General features: G+C 42.6%; 1 protein-coding gene across 1 annotated transcript in view; it reads left to right on the top strand.

The window, feature by feature from the left end:
• Window positions 1–648: 648 nt before the first annotated feature.
• CDK15 (cyclin dependent kinase 15) overlaps window positions 649–16,853 on the top strand; it is a 39,317-nt gene continuing 23,112 nt past the window's right edge. The window contains 12 exon segments of the mRNA XM_054069847.1: window positions 649–723; window positions 1,623–1,647; window positions 1,650–1,723; window positions 1,867–1,964; window positions 2,601–2,680; window positions 6,545–6,614; window positions 6,616–6,637; window positions 7,423–7,485; window positions 9,474–9,601; window positions 10,148–10,187; window positions 10,190–10,275; window positions 16,215–16,308. Coding sequence (XP_053925822.1) covers window positions 649–723; window positions 1,623–1,647; window positions 1,650–1,723; window positions 1,867–1,964; window positions 2,601–2,680; window positions 6,545–6,614; window positions 6,616–6,637; window positions 7,423–7,485; window positions 9,474–9,601; window positions 10,148–10,187; window positions 10,190–10,275; window positions 16,215–16,308 — 855 coding nt within the window.

Raw genomic sequence — 16,853 nt, 5'->3', positions numbered from 1 at the left:
CTGTGGATGAGACTATTGTCTATCAGTTAGAACTCATCAGTATCTCTTAGACAAGTGATCCCATAGGAACAGACAGCTCCCCGTGCTGACATTGCCACCACATCATGGCTAAGAAGGTAATTACCAAAGCAAGGACGGACAACGTGCAGCTTCTGCAGCAAGCACAAATCAGCCACGCTGCTCAGATAGCTCAGCTTAAAGCCTAGTAGCTTATAGAACAGCAAATTCTACAGACACTGAGGTCTGTTCCTGTATGAAACCTATCACCCAATTCCCTAACATATTGCACTGTGAGTTGCTTAACTGAAAGAACTTTGTGTGAGCAGAAAGTTTGGATGTATTGCCTCATTCTCTATCTTTAATCATGAAAAAATCTTCACTGTTTGTAGAGGGCACATGCCAAATGAGCTGAAATCGATGGAGCTGCTCCAGGGGTGAATTTGGATCACTGCGTGTTGGACTTTCAAGGAAAAGCTGCAGAAATCACAAGGCTGCTTGAGACAGAGACCTCATGTGAGTCATATGCACTGTTAGGACAGACAGAGGGATGAGAAGGAGCAAAGGAGAAAAAAAGAGATACATTTTAATTGCATCAGGACAACAGCATGGGAGATATGTTGTATGTAAGCACTGTCAGACCAGGATGCTATGGCTGCTGTTCGGAGAGAAAGGGCTCCCGACGTATCCAAGGTTTTCAGCACAGAAGCAGCATCAGCAGTGGAGGTATTTAGTATCACACCATGATATTTCCACACTGAGATAGGTTAAGCTTGGGTTCTTCCACTTGTGGTGGGAGAGCAGAACATTCATATTTGCTTCTAACTGCAAAACATCAAACTTTGCAGTTTCAGGCTTGTGAAGCTACTGAAAGATGACTCCATGCCTAATATGATAATAAATTCCTTTGGTGTGATGAACAGGGAGACGATTGCACTCCAGCGAGCTCTATGCCAATGAGGGATTGTAAAATGAGGAGGGAGCCAACAACCTGCAGTTCTGGAGGAGGCAGTATGCCATAGATTACAAATCCTGTTGTATTTCAGTCAAATGGCAATGCAGGTGCCCAGCCAATGTAGCTGCTCAGGAGGAGCTTGCAGGCTGCTTGACATTCATTACTACTATTTTTATGGTTTATGGCACTGTTATGCTGTATGGGCCAAATTAACAGGCTGTATAAATTATACAGCATTGAGGAAGTGAGTGAGGGGTTAAGGAGGAGATAACATGAATTTAAACTTCCTGAAATATCAGTTCTGCATTTGCATTTTATTCCCTGCCCTAACAGACTGTTGCCCAGTGGATAAGATTAAGAGAGAATAACGTGCATTTGGAACAATAGTGGCAAAGTGTCTTCTGCAGTTAAGGCACTTTTATTTTTGTGTGTTCTCAGAGTGGGCACTACCATTTACTGAGACAGGAGCGTGCAGACAGTTGCTCCCCTTAGAGATGGAGCTGAGAAACAGAACTGGGGATCCTTGACTGCAGGGGGAGGGAGATGAAAATGACATGAAGTGTTCCAATCCGTTGCAGTCAAGGAGAAAGGAAAGAATCACATCAGTAAAATCGTGGTTTTCCATCTGTCAGATGTAACCAGGGCACCCTTTCCTCTATTTGTACTGCAGTCCCCATGGCTCTACACCCTCCAAAACTGTGCAGGATGCAGAGACCTTGGAGTTACACTGATCTCTTCCAGGAGCAGGATGTTGTGGAGAGGATCACATAGGTGAGTGTGCAGCATCCACAGCAAAGAGATATTTCATCCTATGATTATTCCAGCCATGAATCAGTATTTAATTACTGAATGACATGCTGGTAGCTTCTTGTTCTACTCAGCTTATGAAAACACATACCAATTTCTTCATGAAGCTGAGACAAGGCATCCCACTTGGATCTGTCACATCCTATGTGCATCTAGAGAAGCTCAGTGAAGGATCCTGTACAACTGCATATAAGGGGATCAGCAGGTAAGCGGTCACCACCAATGCCGTATCGCCTTCCCAGTGCCTGCTGAAAACACCCATTATGGGAATCCATAAGAATGAGCTTGAAGCTGGGCAATTCTGAGTACTTACAGGAAGACAAAGGCAAACTAAAAGTCCACCTTTGTGTCTAACCAGGATATTCACAAAGCCCCATACCAATTTTTTAGGGAACTCCACCACTACAGCCACAGAGGCTCCACACAGACACTTTGCTATGCAGCAGCGTGCCAGGAGATTGTCTGGCTGCACCAAGGAGGGGAGCAGGGTTCTGTTCTTGGAATGAAGGATCCCTGCATGGTGGAGAAATTGGAGGTGAGGCCATGCTGCCATCATACAGGGGCGGGATTGCTGTGAGAGGGCAGAGTGGGAACAGTGCCCAAAGCCATGTTCTAGCAATCCTCGGTCAGCAGAATGGTGCTACTCCAGCCATATGGGCAGGCTCCTGTTTTGCGCTGCTGAAGAAAAGGTGGAGGTGGTTTTCAATTCCTTGGCCTGGTTGGGGTGTGAGCCCTAGAAATTTTACTTAGGTAGGTGTGGAGCACCCCAGGAGACTGTTAATGTTGTTGTCATGCTAAGCAGTGAGGTGCTTTGTGTGACCTTCCGCTCTGACCTGGACAGGATCAATGGCCGGTTCATGGTCTTGAAAGTGATCAGGCTGGAGGCAGAGGAGGGAGTGCCCTTTACAGCCATTTGGGAAAGTAAGACATAAAGAACTTCTTCAAACACTGGTGAAGAGCGAGGGACATAATTCTTGAAGAGTGTTTCTTTTAAACGGAAAAAGCTCCATGAGTTATATTCCTCAGTCCTTTCTCACCTACTCAATGTGCTGGCTGTCCTTCTCCCAAAACTCTCGTTTTCCTTACCCCCTTACAAAGGAGGTCTTTGTGATGAGCTGGCTTAGCATGTGATGGACAAAGGGTGAAACAGCTGGATGGTGAGCACCTTTGTGACAGATGCATCTGAGCGTGTGATAAGGAAAGTGCTGGCTGCAGCCAGAGCATGTCCTTTCTAGCAGTGTAGGGGCCCTCTTACACCTCCTGCCTGCTACCTGCTCTGTAGTTGCCTTTTCACTTTGATTTCTATACACTAGGACTGTGTACTGGTTTGGGCTGGGACAGAGTTAATTTTCTTCATAGTAGCTGGTGTGGGGCTAGGTTTTGCATTTGTGCTGGAAACAGTGTTGATAATAGAGGGATGTTTTCATTATTGCTGAGCAGTGCTTACACAAAGCCAAGGCTTTTTCTGCTTTCTCCACTCTACCAGTGAGTGGGCTGGGGTTGCATAAAAAGCTGGGAGAGGACAGAGCCAGAAGAGCTGACCCCAACTGACCCAAGGGACACCCAATACCATGGGATGTATGCTCAGCGTGTAAAGCTTGGGGAAGAAGAAGGAAGGCAGGGATGTTCGAAGTGATGGTGTTTGTCTTCCCAAGTAACTGTTACGTGTAACAGAGCCCTGCTTTCCTCGAGGTGGCTGAACACCTGCTTGCCAGTGGGAAGTAGTGAATGAATTCCTTGTTTTGCTTTGCTTGTGTGCACAGCTTTTGCTTTAACTATTAAACTTCCTTTCTTTCAACCCACAAGTTTTCCTCATTTCCACTCTTCTGATTCTCTCCTCCATCCCACCTCAGGGGCAGTCAGCAAGTGGCTACATGGGGCTCAGTTACCGGCTGGGGTTAAACCATGACATGACTGCACAGCGGTTTTTACCACTGTTACACTAGACAATTGTGGACTGGAAGTGCCCTTTGCCCCTTACTGTTATCACCAGCGGTGCCACTTTCCTGTGTGATGGCAGCTGATACCTGGACCGTCACATATCCCTGAAGAGAAACACTTTTGATAAAACTGGTGTTTAATAACATCTATCATTTCGGCCCAGTGAGATATACTTTGTCAGTTGACTTTATCGAGCACTGGGCAAAATGTCTGTGGCTTTCTCAATTTCTTTGAGAAAGAAATGCTTTTGTTTGAGTGCTTGGTTTTGGCTGAATGTATTTGCATGTCCCTACAGTCCAAGTTCACAAACTGCCTGGTTGATTAAGTCTTCTATTTTTGTCTGCTCTAAAATCCCAAGAGGGTCATAATCTGATTTCTCCCTCACACAGGGAGGGAGATATGCAACCTTTGTGCCTGCTGTTTTCTGGTGTTAGTGAGAGCCATCAGTGTAAGAGGTCACAAATATTTTGTTTTTTACTTCTTATTGCAGTTCAAAACTAGGGTTGATTTTGTCAGGGACCAGATGTGCCAACTCTCACAGGGTAGCCCCAGCACAGGACTCTCATACAAGTCAACTCAGAATAACAAGAGAGGTCAGTAGGCCTGGTTTCTAACAGTGTAATTAAGATAAGAAAGTTTACAAAGTCCTTAGTCCAATTCTGGGTGAAAGCAGAGAGATACCTCAATAAGCTTGTTTATCGAATAGCATATATTACAGTTTCCTATACGCTAATTTGCTGTGATGCTTTTGCTCTGCATTTACACTTGTAGCCCATTGGTAAAATAAGTCTTAAAAGCTTTATCTACATAGCACTAACCATGCTCTAAAGATCAGCATCCCTCTAACATGCTTTACTGGACAGGCTGAGAGTCTTAACTTCATTCATTACGGGAGAAAACAAGAGAGATCCTATGAAGGGTCCACTTGAAATAGATCTTTTGTGTGTTGCTGAACTTCGTGGCATCTGACACCTCAAATTTACAATGTAAGTCAGTAGTGCAAACAAAGCTCGAGATTTATTAACATGGTGTATTCGCTGCTACCCTGGAGGACTGGCACTCCCCTGACAAAGAGCTGCTTCAGCCCAGGAAGCCCTACAGAGACAGAATGCGTTTAAAGCTCAGTTCTGGCTGTAGCACCTGACGCCCCAGCAGGGGGTTTTAGAAGCAACCAAGTGAGGAACAGTTCCCAGAGGTCTGATTCGAGCATGGGGGCTGAATCTCCATATTACTGTGGGTCCTCTGTGCCGCTTCTCTGGAGCAATAGCTCTGGTCTTATGGAATTTTTGACGTATCACAGAGCCAGCTTAGCAGCCCCTTTCCATAGCAGATGGGATCTAGCCAGGGTATCTTTGCTGGGTTCATAGGTAATTAGGGGCGATATGGAACGTGCTTACGGTTGATGCAGCCCTACACTGAGAACGTACTGGTGGTAGCTAAATGGACTAGTACCAGAGGCAATTTAGCTGCAGCTGCACCGAGCTCTGTGCAAGAACTATTTATAAACTCTGTATTTCCAGTAGTTATGCCGACTCAGATATCCCTTAGTGCTCAGCAGTCTCAGTATTGACACAATGTATATGTACATATATATATACACATATATATATTGACGCTTAGGCCACAGCTGTACAGTACATCTGGCTGTAGGGCTTTTAGAACCAGGTGAAATTGTTATGGTCACAAAAGGCAAAGTGCTAATCTAGTATAAATTCATGCTTTGCCAGCATGAAACTCTTCAAATGTCTTTTGCAGACTGTTTGAAAAACAAAAAGTGGCTTTTATCCAAGACCTAAACTCATTTGGCCTCCCATAAGCAGCCCAAGCTCTGTATTGTGTGCTTTGGCTAATTCAGCAGAAATGAGATTGTATGCCCATGCCTTATCTGGACAAAATTTGTAGCACTGTGTGGTCTGACAGTAAACTAATTTGGTTTTAATCAGCAGGGAAATGAGAGCCTGGGGCAGCTCCGAGGCTATTCTGCTGTATCAGAAGCTGAATGAAAATCTGGAGTCAAGGATTACTATTTCTGTTGAGCTTTGGGCCTTCTGTCTGTGCACAGTTTCAGTATAACAGGTGGTTTGGATTCTTCAGTAGTGCCAGGGTTCTACAGGCGAAGCGATCCCAGCTTCACCACTTCTCTGTGTCCCTCCTCCATATAGAACTACGGCAATAATTGTCTCAAACCTATGGTAGCAAATGATGCATGCTCTTCCTCCATAAAGACTATCATTGAGGCTTTCTGCTGCCTTCATGAGTGCATCAGCTGGAACCTGCTCTGTCATGCTTTCTCCAAGCCACAAGCACAGAGCTAAATTCAGAAATCAGCTTAGTATCTACAGTGATTTCTTTTGGCAGAATTTTACACCCTGATATTGTGAAGCTGGAAGCTGAGAGAAACTCAGTTTTCCCCAGAAGCCTCCTAAGGGAGGGCATGTGCCAGGAGGCGGATGGAAGAAGGCTGTGAACCTCAGTGACAGGCCAGAGGCTGCTGCATTCTGGGTCTGGGAGCTGCCCTTCCCTGCCTCTTGGCACTTGTCTTGAAGAAATTATTTTTTCTCAGCTGAGGAGGTGGTAACTGGGAACTGTGAAATGCTGTTTCTGACAGATGCAAGATCTCACCTTTGAGAGATGGACAGGTTCCTGCCAAGGTCAGAGCGCTGACACTTTCTTCTCTAAGGAGCTGTTCCATCTTCCTCCAGACTCAGTAGCTCCTGGTTCTTAGGGAAATAAGTTTGGACTATTTCTCCCCAGTTTTTTATTTTCACTCCCTTGCTCTGTGCACTGTCTCCTTCCGCTTCCAGCAGGAGCAGCAAAGTTGATCTTCCTTTTGTGTTTCCCTAGCTTGTATTCTCAAGTGTTTGAAACATGCCAGCATTGTGCTGCTTTATGACATTATCCAGACCAAGGATACTAACATTTGTCTTTGAGTGCATGGTGAGTTTTTTCTAGCTTCCTGTGGAGCTAGTACTGGGAAGAACTGGGAAGTGGCTGCATAATGAATTTACTGCATTATGAGACATCTACAAAGAAATAAGTTGTAATCCTTTAGAGCAATGATTGATTTTTCTTCTTGATCTCCTGCTTTCCAGCCACACAACCTTACTCTTTTCTTTCTATATATGCAACAACTGTATGCAAAAATGATTCCACGTCTTATTCCCACTAGGCTGGCAGACATTTTACGTCCATTTCTGCCTTGACAATACAATAGAAGGACTGTTCTTGAGCCACAGCAGGGACAGGAAATAATGATATAAGCTCATATCCCAGCTGGAGTTAGATTTTGTACTGACCCCAGTGGCTTGCCATGACCAAGCTGTGGGTTGCTTTCATGGGGAGGGCAGGTTGCCAATAAAAAAAGTTCTCAGCATGAGACTTGCTAGTTCTGGGGTTTTTTTTTTGCTGATAGCTATCAACTAGATTATAAGGAAAATACAGGGGCTATGTCTTCTCACTGCAGTCTATGATTAATTCTCGCACAAGCATGGATTCTGTTAACTATCAGCTTGAGGTCATAAACTGCTAGGGTGAGATAACAGGTCAGCCAGGTCTCTGATTTGACCCAGCACTTAAGCACATCCTGGTGTGCTACATCAGATGTTCACCAAGGAAAAAGAGATACCTTTGCAGGGGTTGCATATTTTTCCATTTACAGAAGAAGTAGTGTTTGTAGAAGCACTTTACACTAGTAGCTTTGCTTCAAGTTCTCTTTTGTTTAGTACACAGTTCTAGCACAGTACACGGGCCAGCATCCCAGCAGACTTCACTCGTGTGATGGTATAGTGAGTTCTTTAGAAGACAAATATCCCTTAGAGCATCAGGAAGTCTTGTTTTACACTATGTATGATCACTGTAAATTGCTTACTAATGTTTATTTGTTCCATATATGACAAACACATTGGAGAAAAGCAGCCTTTGATAAAGATGTAACAACCTCCCTCTCAGTCTCCACAGTCATTTCTTGGTTAGTCCCTCTTTGCATTTCCTGAGCCTGCAAGAGGACATTCAGCTTTTGCAAACAATGACATCTTGTGGCAAGTAAATCCTCTCTACAGATTTGTCCTTTTATCATTAGAGTACATTATTCATCTCTCTAATTAAAGATTCTCAGATCTCACTCTCTCCACATCTGGAACTCTCTTCATATTTACAGTCAATTAAATCCCTTTTGTTTCTGCTACAGCTTTTTGGGATTGGTTGACCTGACCTGAGCACAGCTGAAAGTGTACCCTTTCTTTATAGACTTATGTTATAATAGTCTCCTACTCTCATTTGTTTGCATCTTCACATTTAATTAACTTTCAGGATTGTTGCTGCACACTGACTTATGTTTTAAGCACAGATGTTCTCAGTGAATGCTTTAGTCCTTTTCCTGAGCAACTTCAGTTAATTTATCTTACAGCTGTCAACAATAACTTTGTATCTTATCAAACTGCCAATTCATCTGGCTTTGTCAGATCCCTCTGAAGTTCCTCACTGTCACTTCTTATCATGGCTAATCTAAATACTTCTGTCATCTTCAAATGTTGCCACCTTGTTCACATCTTCTTCCAGATAGTTGTTAAGCAACACCAATTCTAATGAAGTTTCTTGGGGGCTCAGATTTTAAACATCCTTAGAGCTCAGATATGTCCATGATGTGTTTCAGTTTTGGCACAGATGTCATGGGCTCTGGTATGAGATGGGCTTGTAAAGCACATGGAATATATGGCTGTAACATGTACTCACTGGTATTTCTGAGTAAACACCAGCCAGCTGCTCTGCTTTCCTGCCGAAAATCCTCATTGTCAGCAGGAACTCAACTGCAAAATTATTTACTATTTCTTTAGGAGGGTCATCTAGTTTCTTTCATTTTTGCTGGCAAACATTGTTTTTTCTCTGAGTGATTCTTAATGAATATGATGCAAGTAGGCAGGCTATTACAGGGATGCTTTTCAGGTACAAAAATGACCTATGGGTGTCACTGTTTTTCCTCCTCTTCAGATTAAGTTTCTGGTGAAAAATGTCTTTTCTGTGGTGAACTCTAATGACTTCTGCTGCGTTTTGCTTCTATCCGCTGTCCAATTTCATACTTTGTTTCAGCCCAGCTTATTTTACCCCAGGCTTATTTACACTGCCATGGTGGTGGGAGTCAGATATTTCCTTCCTGCTTGCTTTCTTTTCTGCTTTCTTGCTTGCTTCATTCATTCATCATAACTTCTTTTCTATATCTGTTCAAATTGGGTCCTTGTGTTTTCTCCCAGCTCAAGGATAACCGTTAACATCGTCAAGAAGTTGGTTCTGGAAGGAGGTGACATGTACTGTGACCACAGATCACCTTCTGGTGGTGTCGGCTGGCTCAGGTGAGCAAAACTTCCAGCTCCTTGAGCTTTCACTTTGCTTGGCAATGTGTCTTTGTCTCGAGCAGTGACATTGGATTATATGCTGCTCTCAAAACCAGGTCTGTGTTTTGGCAAATTCCATTTGCTCCTGCAGTGATCCGCCCATTTCTAAAGAGAAGCTAAATTTCCAAAAAGTGCACTTAGGGACTGCACTCTAACTGCCCTCATGGCCAAATATTCCACCCTGAAAACTTCAGAAAGCTCCAGGGCAGTCATACTCCATCACAGTTTTCTCTTCCTTAGTCAGCTCTATGGATTTGGGGGATTTTTACTTGTTTCTTACTTGATTTGTCTCTGCTTTGTTCCAGGACTTCCCCTGAAGTTCAGAGTTAATGTATCAATGCAAAGTCACACAAAATAATTTCTTTTTTTTTGCTGGCTTTTTCTAGCTCTTCACATTCCAGTTTTTGCGCGGCCTGGCTTACATCCACCAACAACACATTATTCACAGTGATCTGAAACCCCAGAACTTGCTCATCAGTTGCCTTGGTGAGCTCAAATTAGCTGACTTTGGTGAGTCACTGTTTGGATACTGCTAATATATCTGCTCAGACCAAAGCTTTAGTATGCATATAGATCTGTATCCACAGCCAATTAAGGCATAAAAGCGAAACCTCTTACTGAACTTCAGGGAACTATTTCTGTGGTCAGTTCAGCCTTTCTTGCCTTTATACTGATAGATGCAGGGAGTAACCTCATTCAAGCAGAGCAATTACTGCCGTGTAAAACTGGCTCAAGAGAATTGAGAATCAACCCCTCTGTCTTCAGAAAATAATGTAATATGTAGAGTCCGCAGCAATGTGCTGAACTGAAAGGCTTTCTTGGCATTGCTTTGGGGTGGCTGCTTCAGTCACAAATGCCGCACATTTCTCCATATGCCTCAGTGGTATATTCCAGACACAATTTCTTTGTCAATTGCTTGTAAACTGCTTTAGGATTGCTTGTGTTTAAAGATCCAAGAGACAATAACATCTTGTTTCCTATTATTATTATTATCTATATGTTGTACAGGTAGGCCTGTCATAACACAGCAATCTTTTTCTTATTATTATTTTTTTGGCAGGCTTGCTTGTGCCAAGTCCACCCCCAACCAGACACACTCCTATACTCCTCTGAAGTGGTGACTCTCTGTTACCGTCCTCCTGGTGTGTTGCTTGGGGCTACAGATTAGTGTTCTGATCTAGATATCTGGTACTGACCAATTTCAAAGCACATGGGGTCCCTAGGGAAAAATTATCTTTATCTGAATTAAATTAAGTCAACCAAGTTACAGCAGATACAGTAGTAAATAAAGGAATTAATACTTGTGAGCAGAAAATGGGTGGGTAGTGTGGAGCTTTGTACTGCTGGGTTCATAAAAGTTTTTGAGAATTATGTCACGGCTATGGATTTATATAAACCTCATGTGATAATATTTATGAGATATGTACATCTCATTTGGTAACATGAAACAGTTACAGGTCTTGGCAACTGAACACCTTTGCTTAATGCAATTATTGTTTGGTATCTGTGTGGTCGGCTGAGTCAGTGGTAGCTTTCTACAGCAATGGCTTTGTGAAGAAACCATGGATCCAGTCACAACTGCACCAACAATTACTTTGGCCTTGGTAATAAAAGGTGGCATTAAAGGGTTCCTGAATGGGTCTGGAGATAGAAAGGTGTCTGAGATTTTCATTATTGCTGCAATGCTTTGTCCTTCTTCTCAAAGAACATGTTACAGATGCTCTCTGCATTTCATACAGGAGAAAGGCTGGGTTCCTTTAAAGCATTTGTACCTTTTATGCTTTACCCAAAAATCATAATGTGGCTGGGAATCACAGGAAACAAGCCACAGGTTAGCAGAGCTGATGCGAGAGTGGTCTCTGAGAGCAGGCAGAGAGCAGGAAAGATGAGGCTTCACAGGGGTCCCACTGGTCCTTTTGGGCTGCCTTGGATGTATAGGTGGGCGCTAGGGTTCATTCACCTTCTGGCTCACTTCTGTACCTGCCTGGTCCCACTTTCAGCAGCACAGTCTTGACAACACTCAGCTCATGAAGTTGCAGGAGATCACCCTCATTCTGGGCAATTTTAAATCTGTAGATAGTATTGTTGCTTCACCCTTTCTTCAGACCAGTTAGTTTTCTGCCTGTGCTCATCACACCAGGACTTTTCCTAACTGCTCTGCAGGGTCAAAGGCTGAGGAGGGGTGGAAGTGCATCAGGGTGAAGAATGTGTGAGAAGAGGGCTGAGTAGGTTTACAAACAGCAAAGCTCCAGGTCTTCTCAGCCTGTATCCCCCTCCTGAGATCTGCAGCTTATTGGAGACTCTGACGGCCTGAGTCTGGAGCGCAGGTCAAGGAAACAGGAGTTTTTCAGTTTGTTCACTTCCCTAGGCCTGCTGCTAATTTAAGTGCTTAAAGATTTCTCCAAGGAGGAAAACTTTGCTAAATTCTAATGGCTTCCAGCTGCTAAGCTAGTCTAAATAGTCCTCTCTTTTTTCCCTCACTACCTGTCACCTCACCCCTCCAGACAGTCTCTCAGGAATGTCGGCTGAGTTTGAAGATGCCTGCCTACCAGATTGGTGGGTTTGTAGTAGGCAGATGCTGGTAGAAGCCTGTTTGGGTTTTTTTTCCTGAAAGTTGACCCCTATCCAAAGCCCCAGCTAGGCACAGAAAGTATGGCATTTCTGCCTGTGCAAAACTGATATCCCCACCACATAATTCTGCTCTAGTGCAATGAATAGCAACATAAGAGTAGTGTACAAAGATCCCATCCGGCATTCTAACCAGCTCTAACAGCACAGTACGCTCAGTCCCACTGAACTACATTCACACTATAGGCACCTTTGTTATAACGCCTCCTTATAATAACAACATTCAAAGTGTTTGCCCTAAAGAAAGATGTCATGCTGAGAGAATAGAGAGTACTTCAGTGAGCTCTATTCAGTAACTTCCTCTAACAAGAGCCATTTATTATCTTGATGTACACTGCATTTAAGTTCAATTTTTGTCTATTAGGAAATAATGTGAATTCACACAGATGTTACTTGTCTGTTGGGAAGAAAGGGGAAAAAAACCTTATGTCTTTTGGATGCTGCAATTTACATGAAGGCAGGTCAGAATGCCCTTGGTAATAGCATGAGACAGTGGGTGTTAAAGTCTTGCTTTAAAGAAACCAATTATAACAAAATAAAACATTATGGCAATTCATGCATAGTGTGCTTGAGCAGCAATACTGTCAGTGGGAGGCACATGGAAACTGAATGAGGCCTTGAATAGATGAAGAAAGATATAGAAGGAAACTCATTCACTCTTGGACTAACTAGAAAAGCTGTTTTAATCTCTCTGTATCTCTTTTCTGTCCCTTTCTCCCTTACTATCTCTTCAGGACTTTAGAAGATTCAATTAAGGGATTTCAGGGAGACTAGCATTTCAGGAGATTACACTGCACTTCAGAAAGACTTTTTTTTTAAAAAACTACAAGTGCTTTATGCACGTGCCGCTCTAGTAGCTGTTAACATCACGAGTGCCTTAAGTCATGTCTTCTTTTCAGTCAGGCTTTCCTTGTATAATCTTCCATTAAAAAAAAAATAATGAGAATCTTCCCAAGTAGATTAATGTAGAATAGAAGTTTCTTTGCAGTTGTTTAATGGGGACATGCCAAGTCCACTACAGCCTTGTCCCCAGCCTGGTTTGCATTACCCTGCTATGCCAAACTGGGAGATATAAAGGGCTCCATTGTGTAGACACAATGTGGTGGGGAACAAGAGAAAGGTTGTATTTCTGGTTAAATATAAAAATGCAATATCCCAATGCCAGAAAAATTGTGGAGTGGGAACTCTAGGATGCCACAGATTATCTTAGATCTTAATCTTGATGAAGTCATCTCTCCATTGCTGTGTGATACAGCACTGCAGGCAGAGGAGTAAGTGTGGTGTCGGAACCTGCCCCAGGGATTGCAGGCAGATGCAACCACGTTGTCTGAACCAGCTCTGCTTATGCTCACTGGAACCAAACAGCCCTATAACCAGTTATACCTCTCCTGTTACTTTAGCAACCACTGTCTTGCTTTGCATACGTATCCATTGCATGCTGAAACATCATGTCTGGACCTCATCCTGAAAGACCTCTTCCACTTCTCTAGCACTTCCCAAGGCAGTTATATGTGACTGAAATCCTTTGAGAAACTTGTAGACCTGAAGGTGTAAGAGGACCTCAGAAATGAATGTTAGAGGGGTAAGAAGGAAATGGGGAAAACCAAAACAACACTTGTTCTAAATATTTAGAAATATTTAAAAGTTTTAGAATAATCCTCATTAATATTAAGGATCCTCATAATGCTGTCAGAGGAGTAACTGTAAATCCTGTATCTCAGAAGGAATGTTGAGGCCTCTATTGAAACACCACTATGGTAACTAACACTAGTTTCACAAAGTGCTACTTTAGCAGATAAACAAAAATAGCTGGGAGAAGAGGGGAGTGCCCATACATCAGTTGCTCTAGCTATTTCTGGCCTTTTTTTTTTCAGGAAAAGCATAGTCACAGTCATAATCACTGCTGATGAATCAATAAAGTATCAAGTAGGCATTAAAGGCAGATGGTCAGCCTAGTCCCACTACGGGAAACAAAAAGCCCTTCCTTTCGACCACTTGTGGTTGCTCTGGTAGTTGTGTCTTTATTAGAGGCACTGAGGTTTAAAGGCTTCCAGAGGTAATGGGAATAAATCAGGAACACAAAAGAGTACTCTCCCAGAGGGTGCATTTGTAACAACCCATAAGTTGCTCCTCTCCTCAAACTGACAGCTTGCCCAGTAGTGAAAAGACTGTTTCATTAGGTTTGAATTTTTCAGCTCTTTGCTCATGAGTAATTCTTAGCAAATGCTGAATTCTTAGCTAGCTGAATCTAGGAAAAAGAAAATCTTTCTCATTCTTAATTCCATTTATTGCTCTGTCTGGATTTTGAGACTTCTCAGTGATAACAGAAACCATAGCAGATCTGGTTTTCTGTCTGCCATGAACTCCATCACCTTAGATCTTTGCAGCAGAGCAGCTAGGTCACAAGGAACGCATTTATAGGGCTGTTTCACTGTTACTAGCCCCTTTTCCTTAGTAACTGCTGTGTGAAGCCACTCCCCAAATTCTCTGTGCCTTAAATACAATTTAGGAAACAGCACGGCCAGTTCATTAGAAAAAAAATCTGTGTAGACGGTCTAGTTGCACCCGTCTCATTCAGGGGCTGTAGTGAGTCCATATGAAGTTTCTATTGTTGCCAGTCTAATGGCCATTTCCAGCTAGGACATCAGAATCCAAACTGTGGGTGAACGTCAGAATAATTTGCTCCAAAAATGCATAGAACTATTCTCCCTACAAACCAAGGGTACCAAAATTGCTTTGACCCTATACAGTTAAACTTGTGCAATGGAATCAGTGAATTACAGTAGCCTTTGCAGTTGCAAAACACGGTGAGCTACTTGGGCACACACATCAGCTGTGAAAACAGACGGTTGGTATGACAGTGGCCTCAGCAGAATCAATCTGTAGGCTCCAAAATAATATCTAGTGATGTGGCAGTGCTATGAATCACAAAAAAATCCATCACAAAAGCTGTGGGTTAAGTTTCATCATGTCTGGACCCTGTAAGCGCATATTAGACAAGTAAGGACTGAAGCTCACAAGACCCAAGGTTAGTGTATGGATCTGCAAACAGGCTTGTCATCACCTGATGCTCAAGGATGACCAAAGTGAATACTGCAGATGAGTTGCATGTTAGGCTTTCGACCTACCACAGCCAGGTGGGAAAACATCTACAGTATTATAAAAAAAGTTGCAAGGGGTAGAACAGCAGTACTGATGACCAGAAGAGAATACCAGTTGGTTGCTCAGCAAGTGAAAATATTACTTTCAGAGCCTGTTAGATGAAGATGGATTTTCAACATTTGAGCTTAAAGGACTCAAATTTGCTATAATCAAAGAAGATTGAAACAGAAACTAGACAAGCTGAGATGGGGCTTTTCAATATGTGAAACTTAGATAAAGTTTCACAAAAAGTTTGAAAAAGATAAAATTAAGCAATCAGTTTTATGTATTGTACAATAAGAGATGGAAATCGTTGCAAATAGCTAAGTCTACCCTGACCACAACTGTCCCATCATTATTGCCAGCAGGACTAATCCACCTTAATAAAATTCAGCGTTTTTTGTAGGGTTTGATGCTTTCTTTTTAGGCTGGCTGATTTGCTTTGACACAAGTGCAGAACAGGAGAAGGCATAAAAATAAGAACACTCTAACCTGCTTTTGTCACCGAGTTCTTTATGCAATGAAATCTTGCCTTCAGCTCTCCAGTGAAGAGCTAATTCCCTCTGAAGGAAAAATTGCTCTAGCAGTTAGTGCCTCCGAGTTCTTACCTGTATCTAATGTACCCTTCAAGCCAATATAGTGTGTAGTAGTTCACCATTTATGTTTCCTACTGCTATCACTCCAATTTTGCACGTTCTTCTCATGAAAAACAACTTACTACTCCATAGGCTTCTGCCATGACGATCTTTTTAGAAGGCTTTCTAACAGGATAAATTGAAGAACTGAAACAAACTGCTTGGTGCTGGAAAAAAAGATGTACCTTAGTGGCTTTCTTTTTCCAGGGATATCATGGGTCTGTCTTGCTGGTGAAGGAGTGGGGGGATTAGTGAATGACACTACAAACAACTTGCTGCAAGGGCTAGATGACCAGGCATATGGTGCTGCAAGAGCAGGGGTGTATAAGATGGCCCTTCCCAAAGGAAACCTTCCTGACTTCCCACAATCAACAGGGTTTTCTTATAGTGCTACATTGTGCATGTCACCATACTGTAGAGGTATATCAGCCTGCACTGATGCCTGTATTTATTTACCTATGTACAGACACCCCACATCCTGCCTTGCTTCACACACACACGCATACACACTCTCTCACTAAGTGACATGAGGTGGGTATATAATACCTACACATCAGACCGGTACTTCTCAGACTTGAGCTGCAAAATATATAGGGTATACAGCTTATACCAGAATTTCTAACTTTCCATTTCAACAATTGTCTCTCTTCCTTTCTCCCCTGGCCATCCCAACAATCATATTATATATGTCATCAATAAGTTAATATCTTGGGTTTTTTTCAGGGGTGCAGGTTATATATTTGTTGAAATGATCCAGGGCCAGCCAATATTTGCAGGAATTTCTGGTACTCATGAACAGCTGGTGAAGATCTGGGTGGTAGGTAAAATAGACTCAGAAATAGGAGAGATAAAGAAACTATTCCTCTAACCCCCTCCATAATTTTGCAGTCCCAAGCCTAGGTCCTGTGAATAGCAGAAATAATTTGGTCGGATCTGCCAAGTTCATAGGAAACTCAGTAACCCATTTTATATTTGGCAACATTCTTACAGATACAGGAGTAAATCAAATAAATTACTTTTCTTTGATGTTTGTCATCTCATCAAAAATTTAAAGCCAATTAAAGTGACATCAAATTGAAGAAGGCATAAAAGGTGTGCAGGTACTGCAAATTCTATTCCTTCTTGTTAAATCCTTTACTTACTGTAGGATACAGTAAACCATATTCTCACAGAGGAGCTCTAATACTGCTCTTAAATGACTTTGAAAATGGCAAGACCCTGAGGTTTTTAAGAGATCCTTCATTTTAACTTTGAACACTTTGTATCATCCAGTTTATGGTGCAGCCCTAGAGATGGCCTTGGCATAATGGAAAGTGTGAAATTACTTTAGAAAGGCAGCAGTGAGTGAAAGAGACATATTCA

The sequence above is a fragment of the Cuculus canorus genome, chromosome 6 (genome assembly GCF_017976375.1).
Source record: "Cuculus canorus isolate bCucCan1 chromosome 6, bCucCan1.pri, whole genome shotgun sequence".
Classification (NCBI taxonomy): Eukaryota; Metazoa; Chordata; class Aves; order Cuculiformes; family Cuculidae; genus Cuculus; species Cuculus canorus.
The sequence above is the reverse complement of the archived record's forward strand: the minus strand, read 5'-3'. Positions and strand labels throughout refer to the sequence as shown.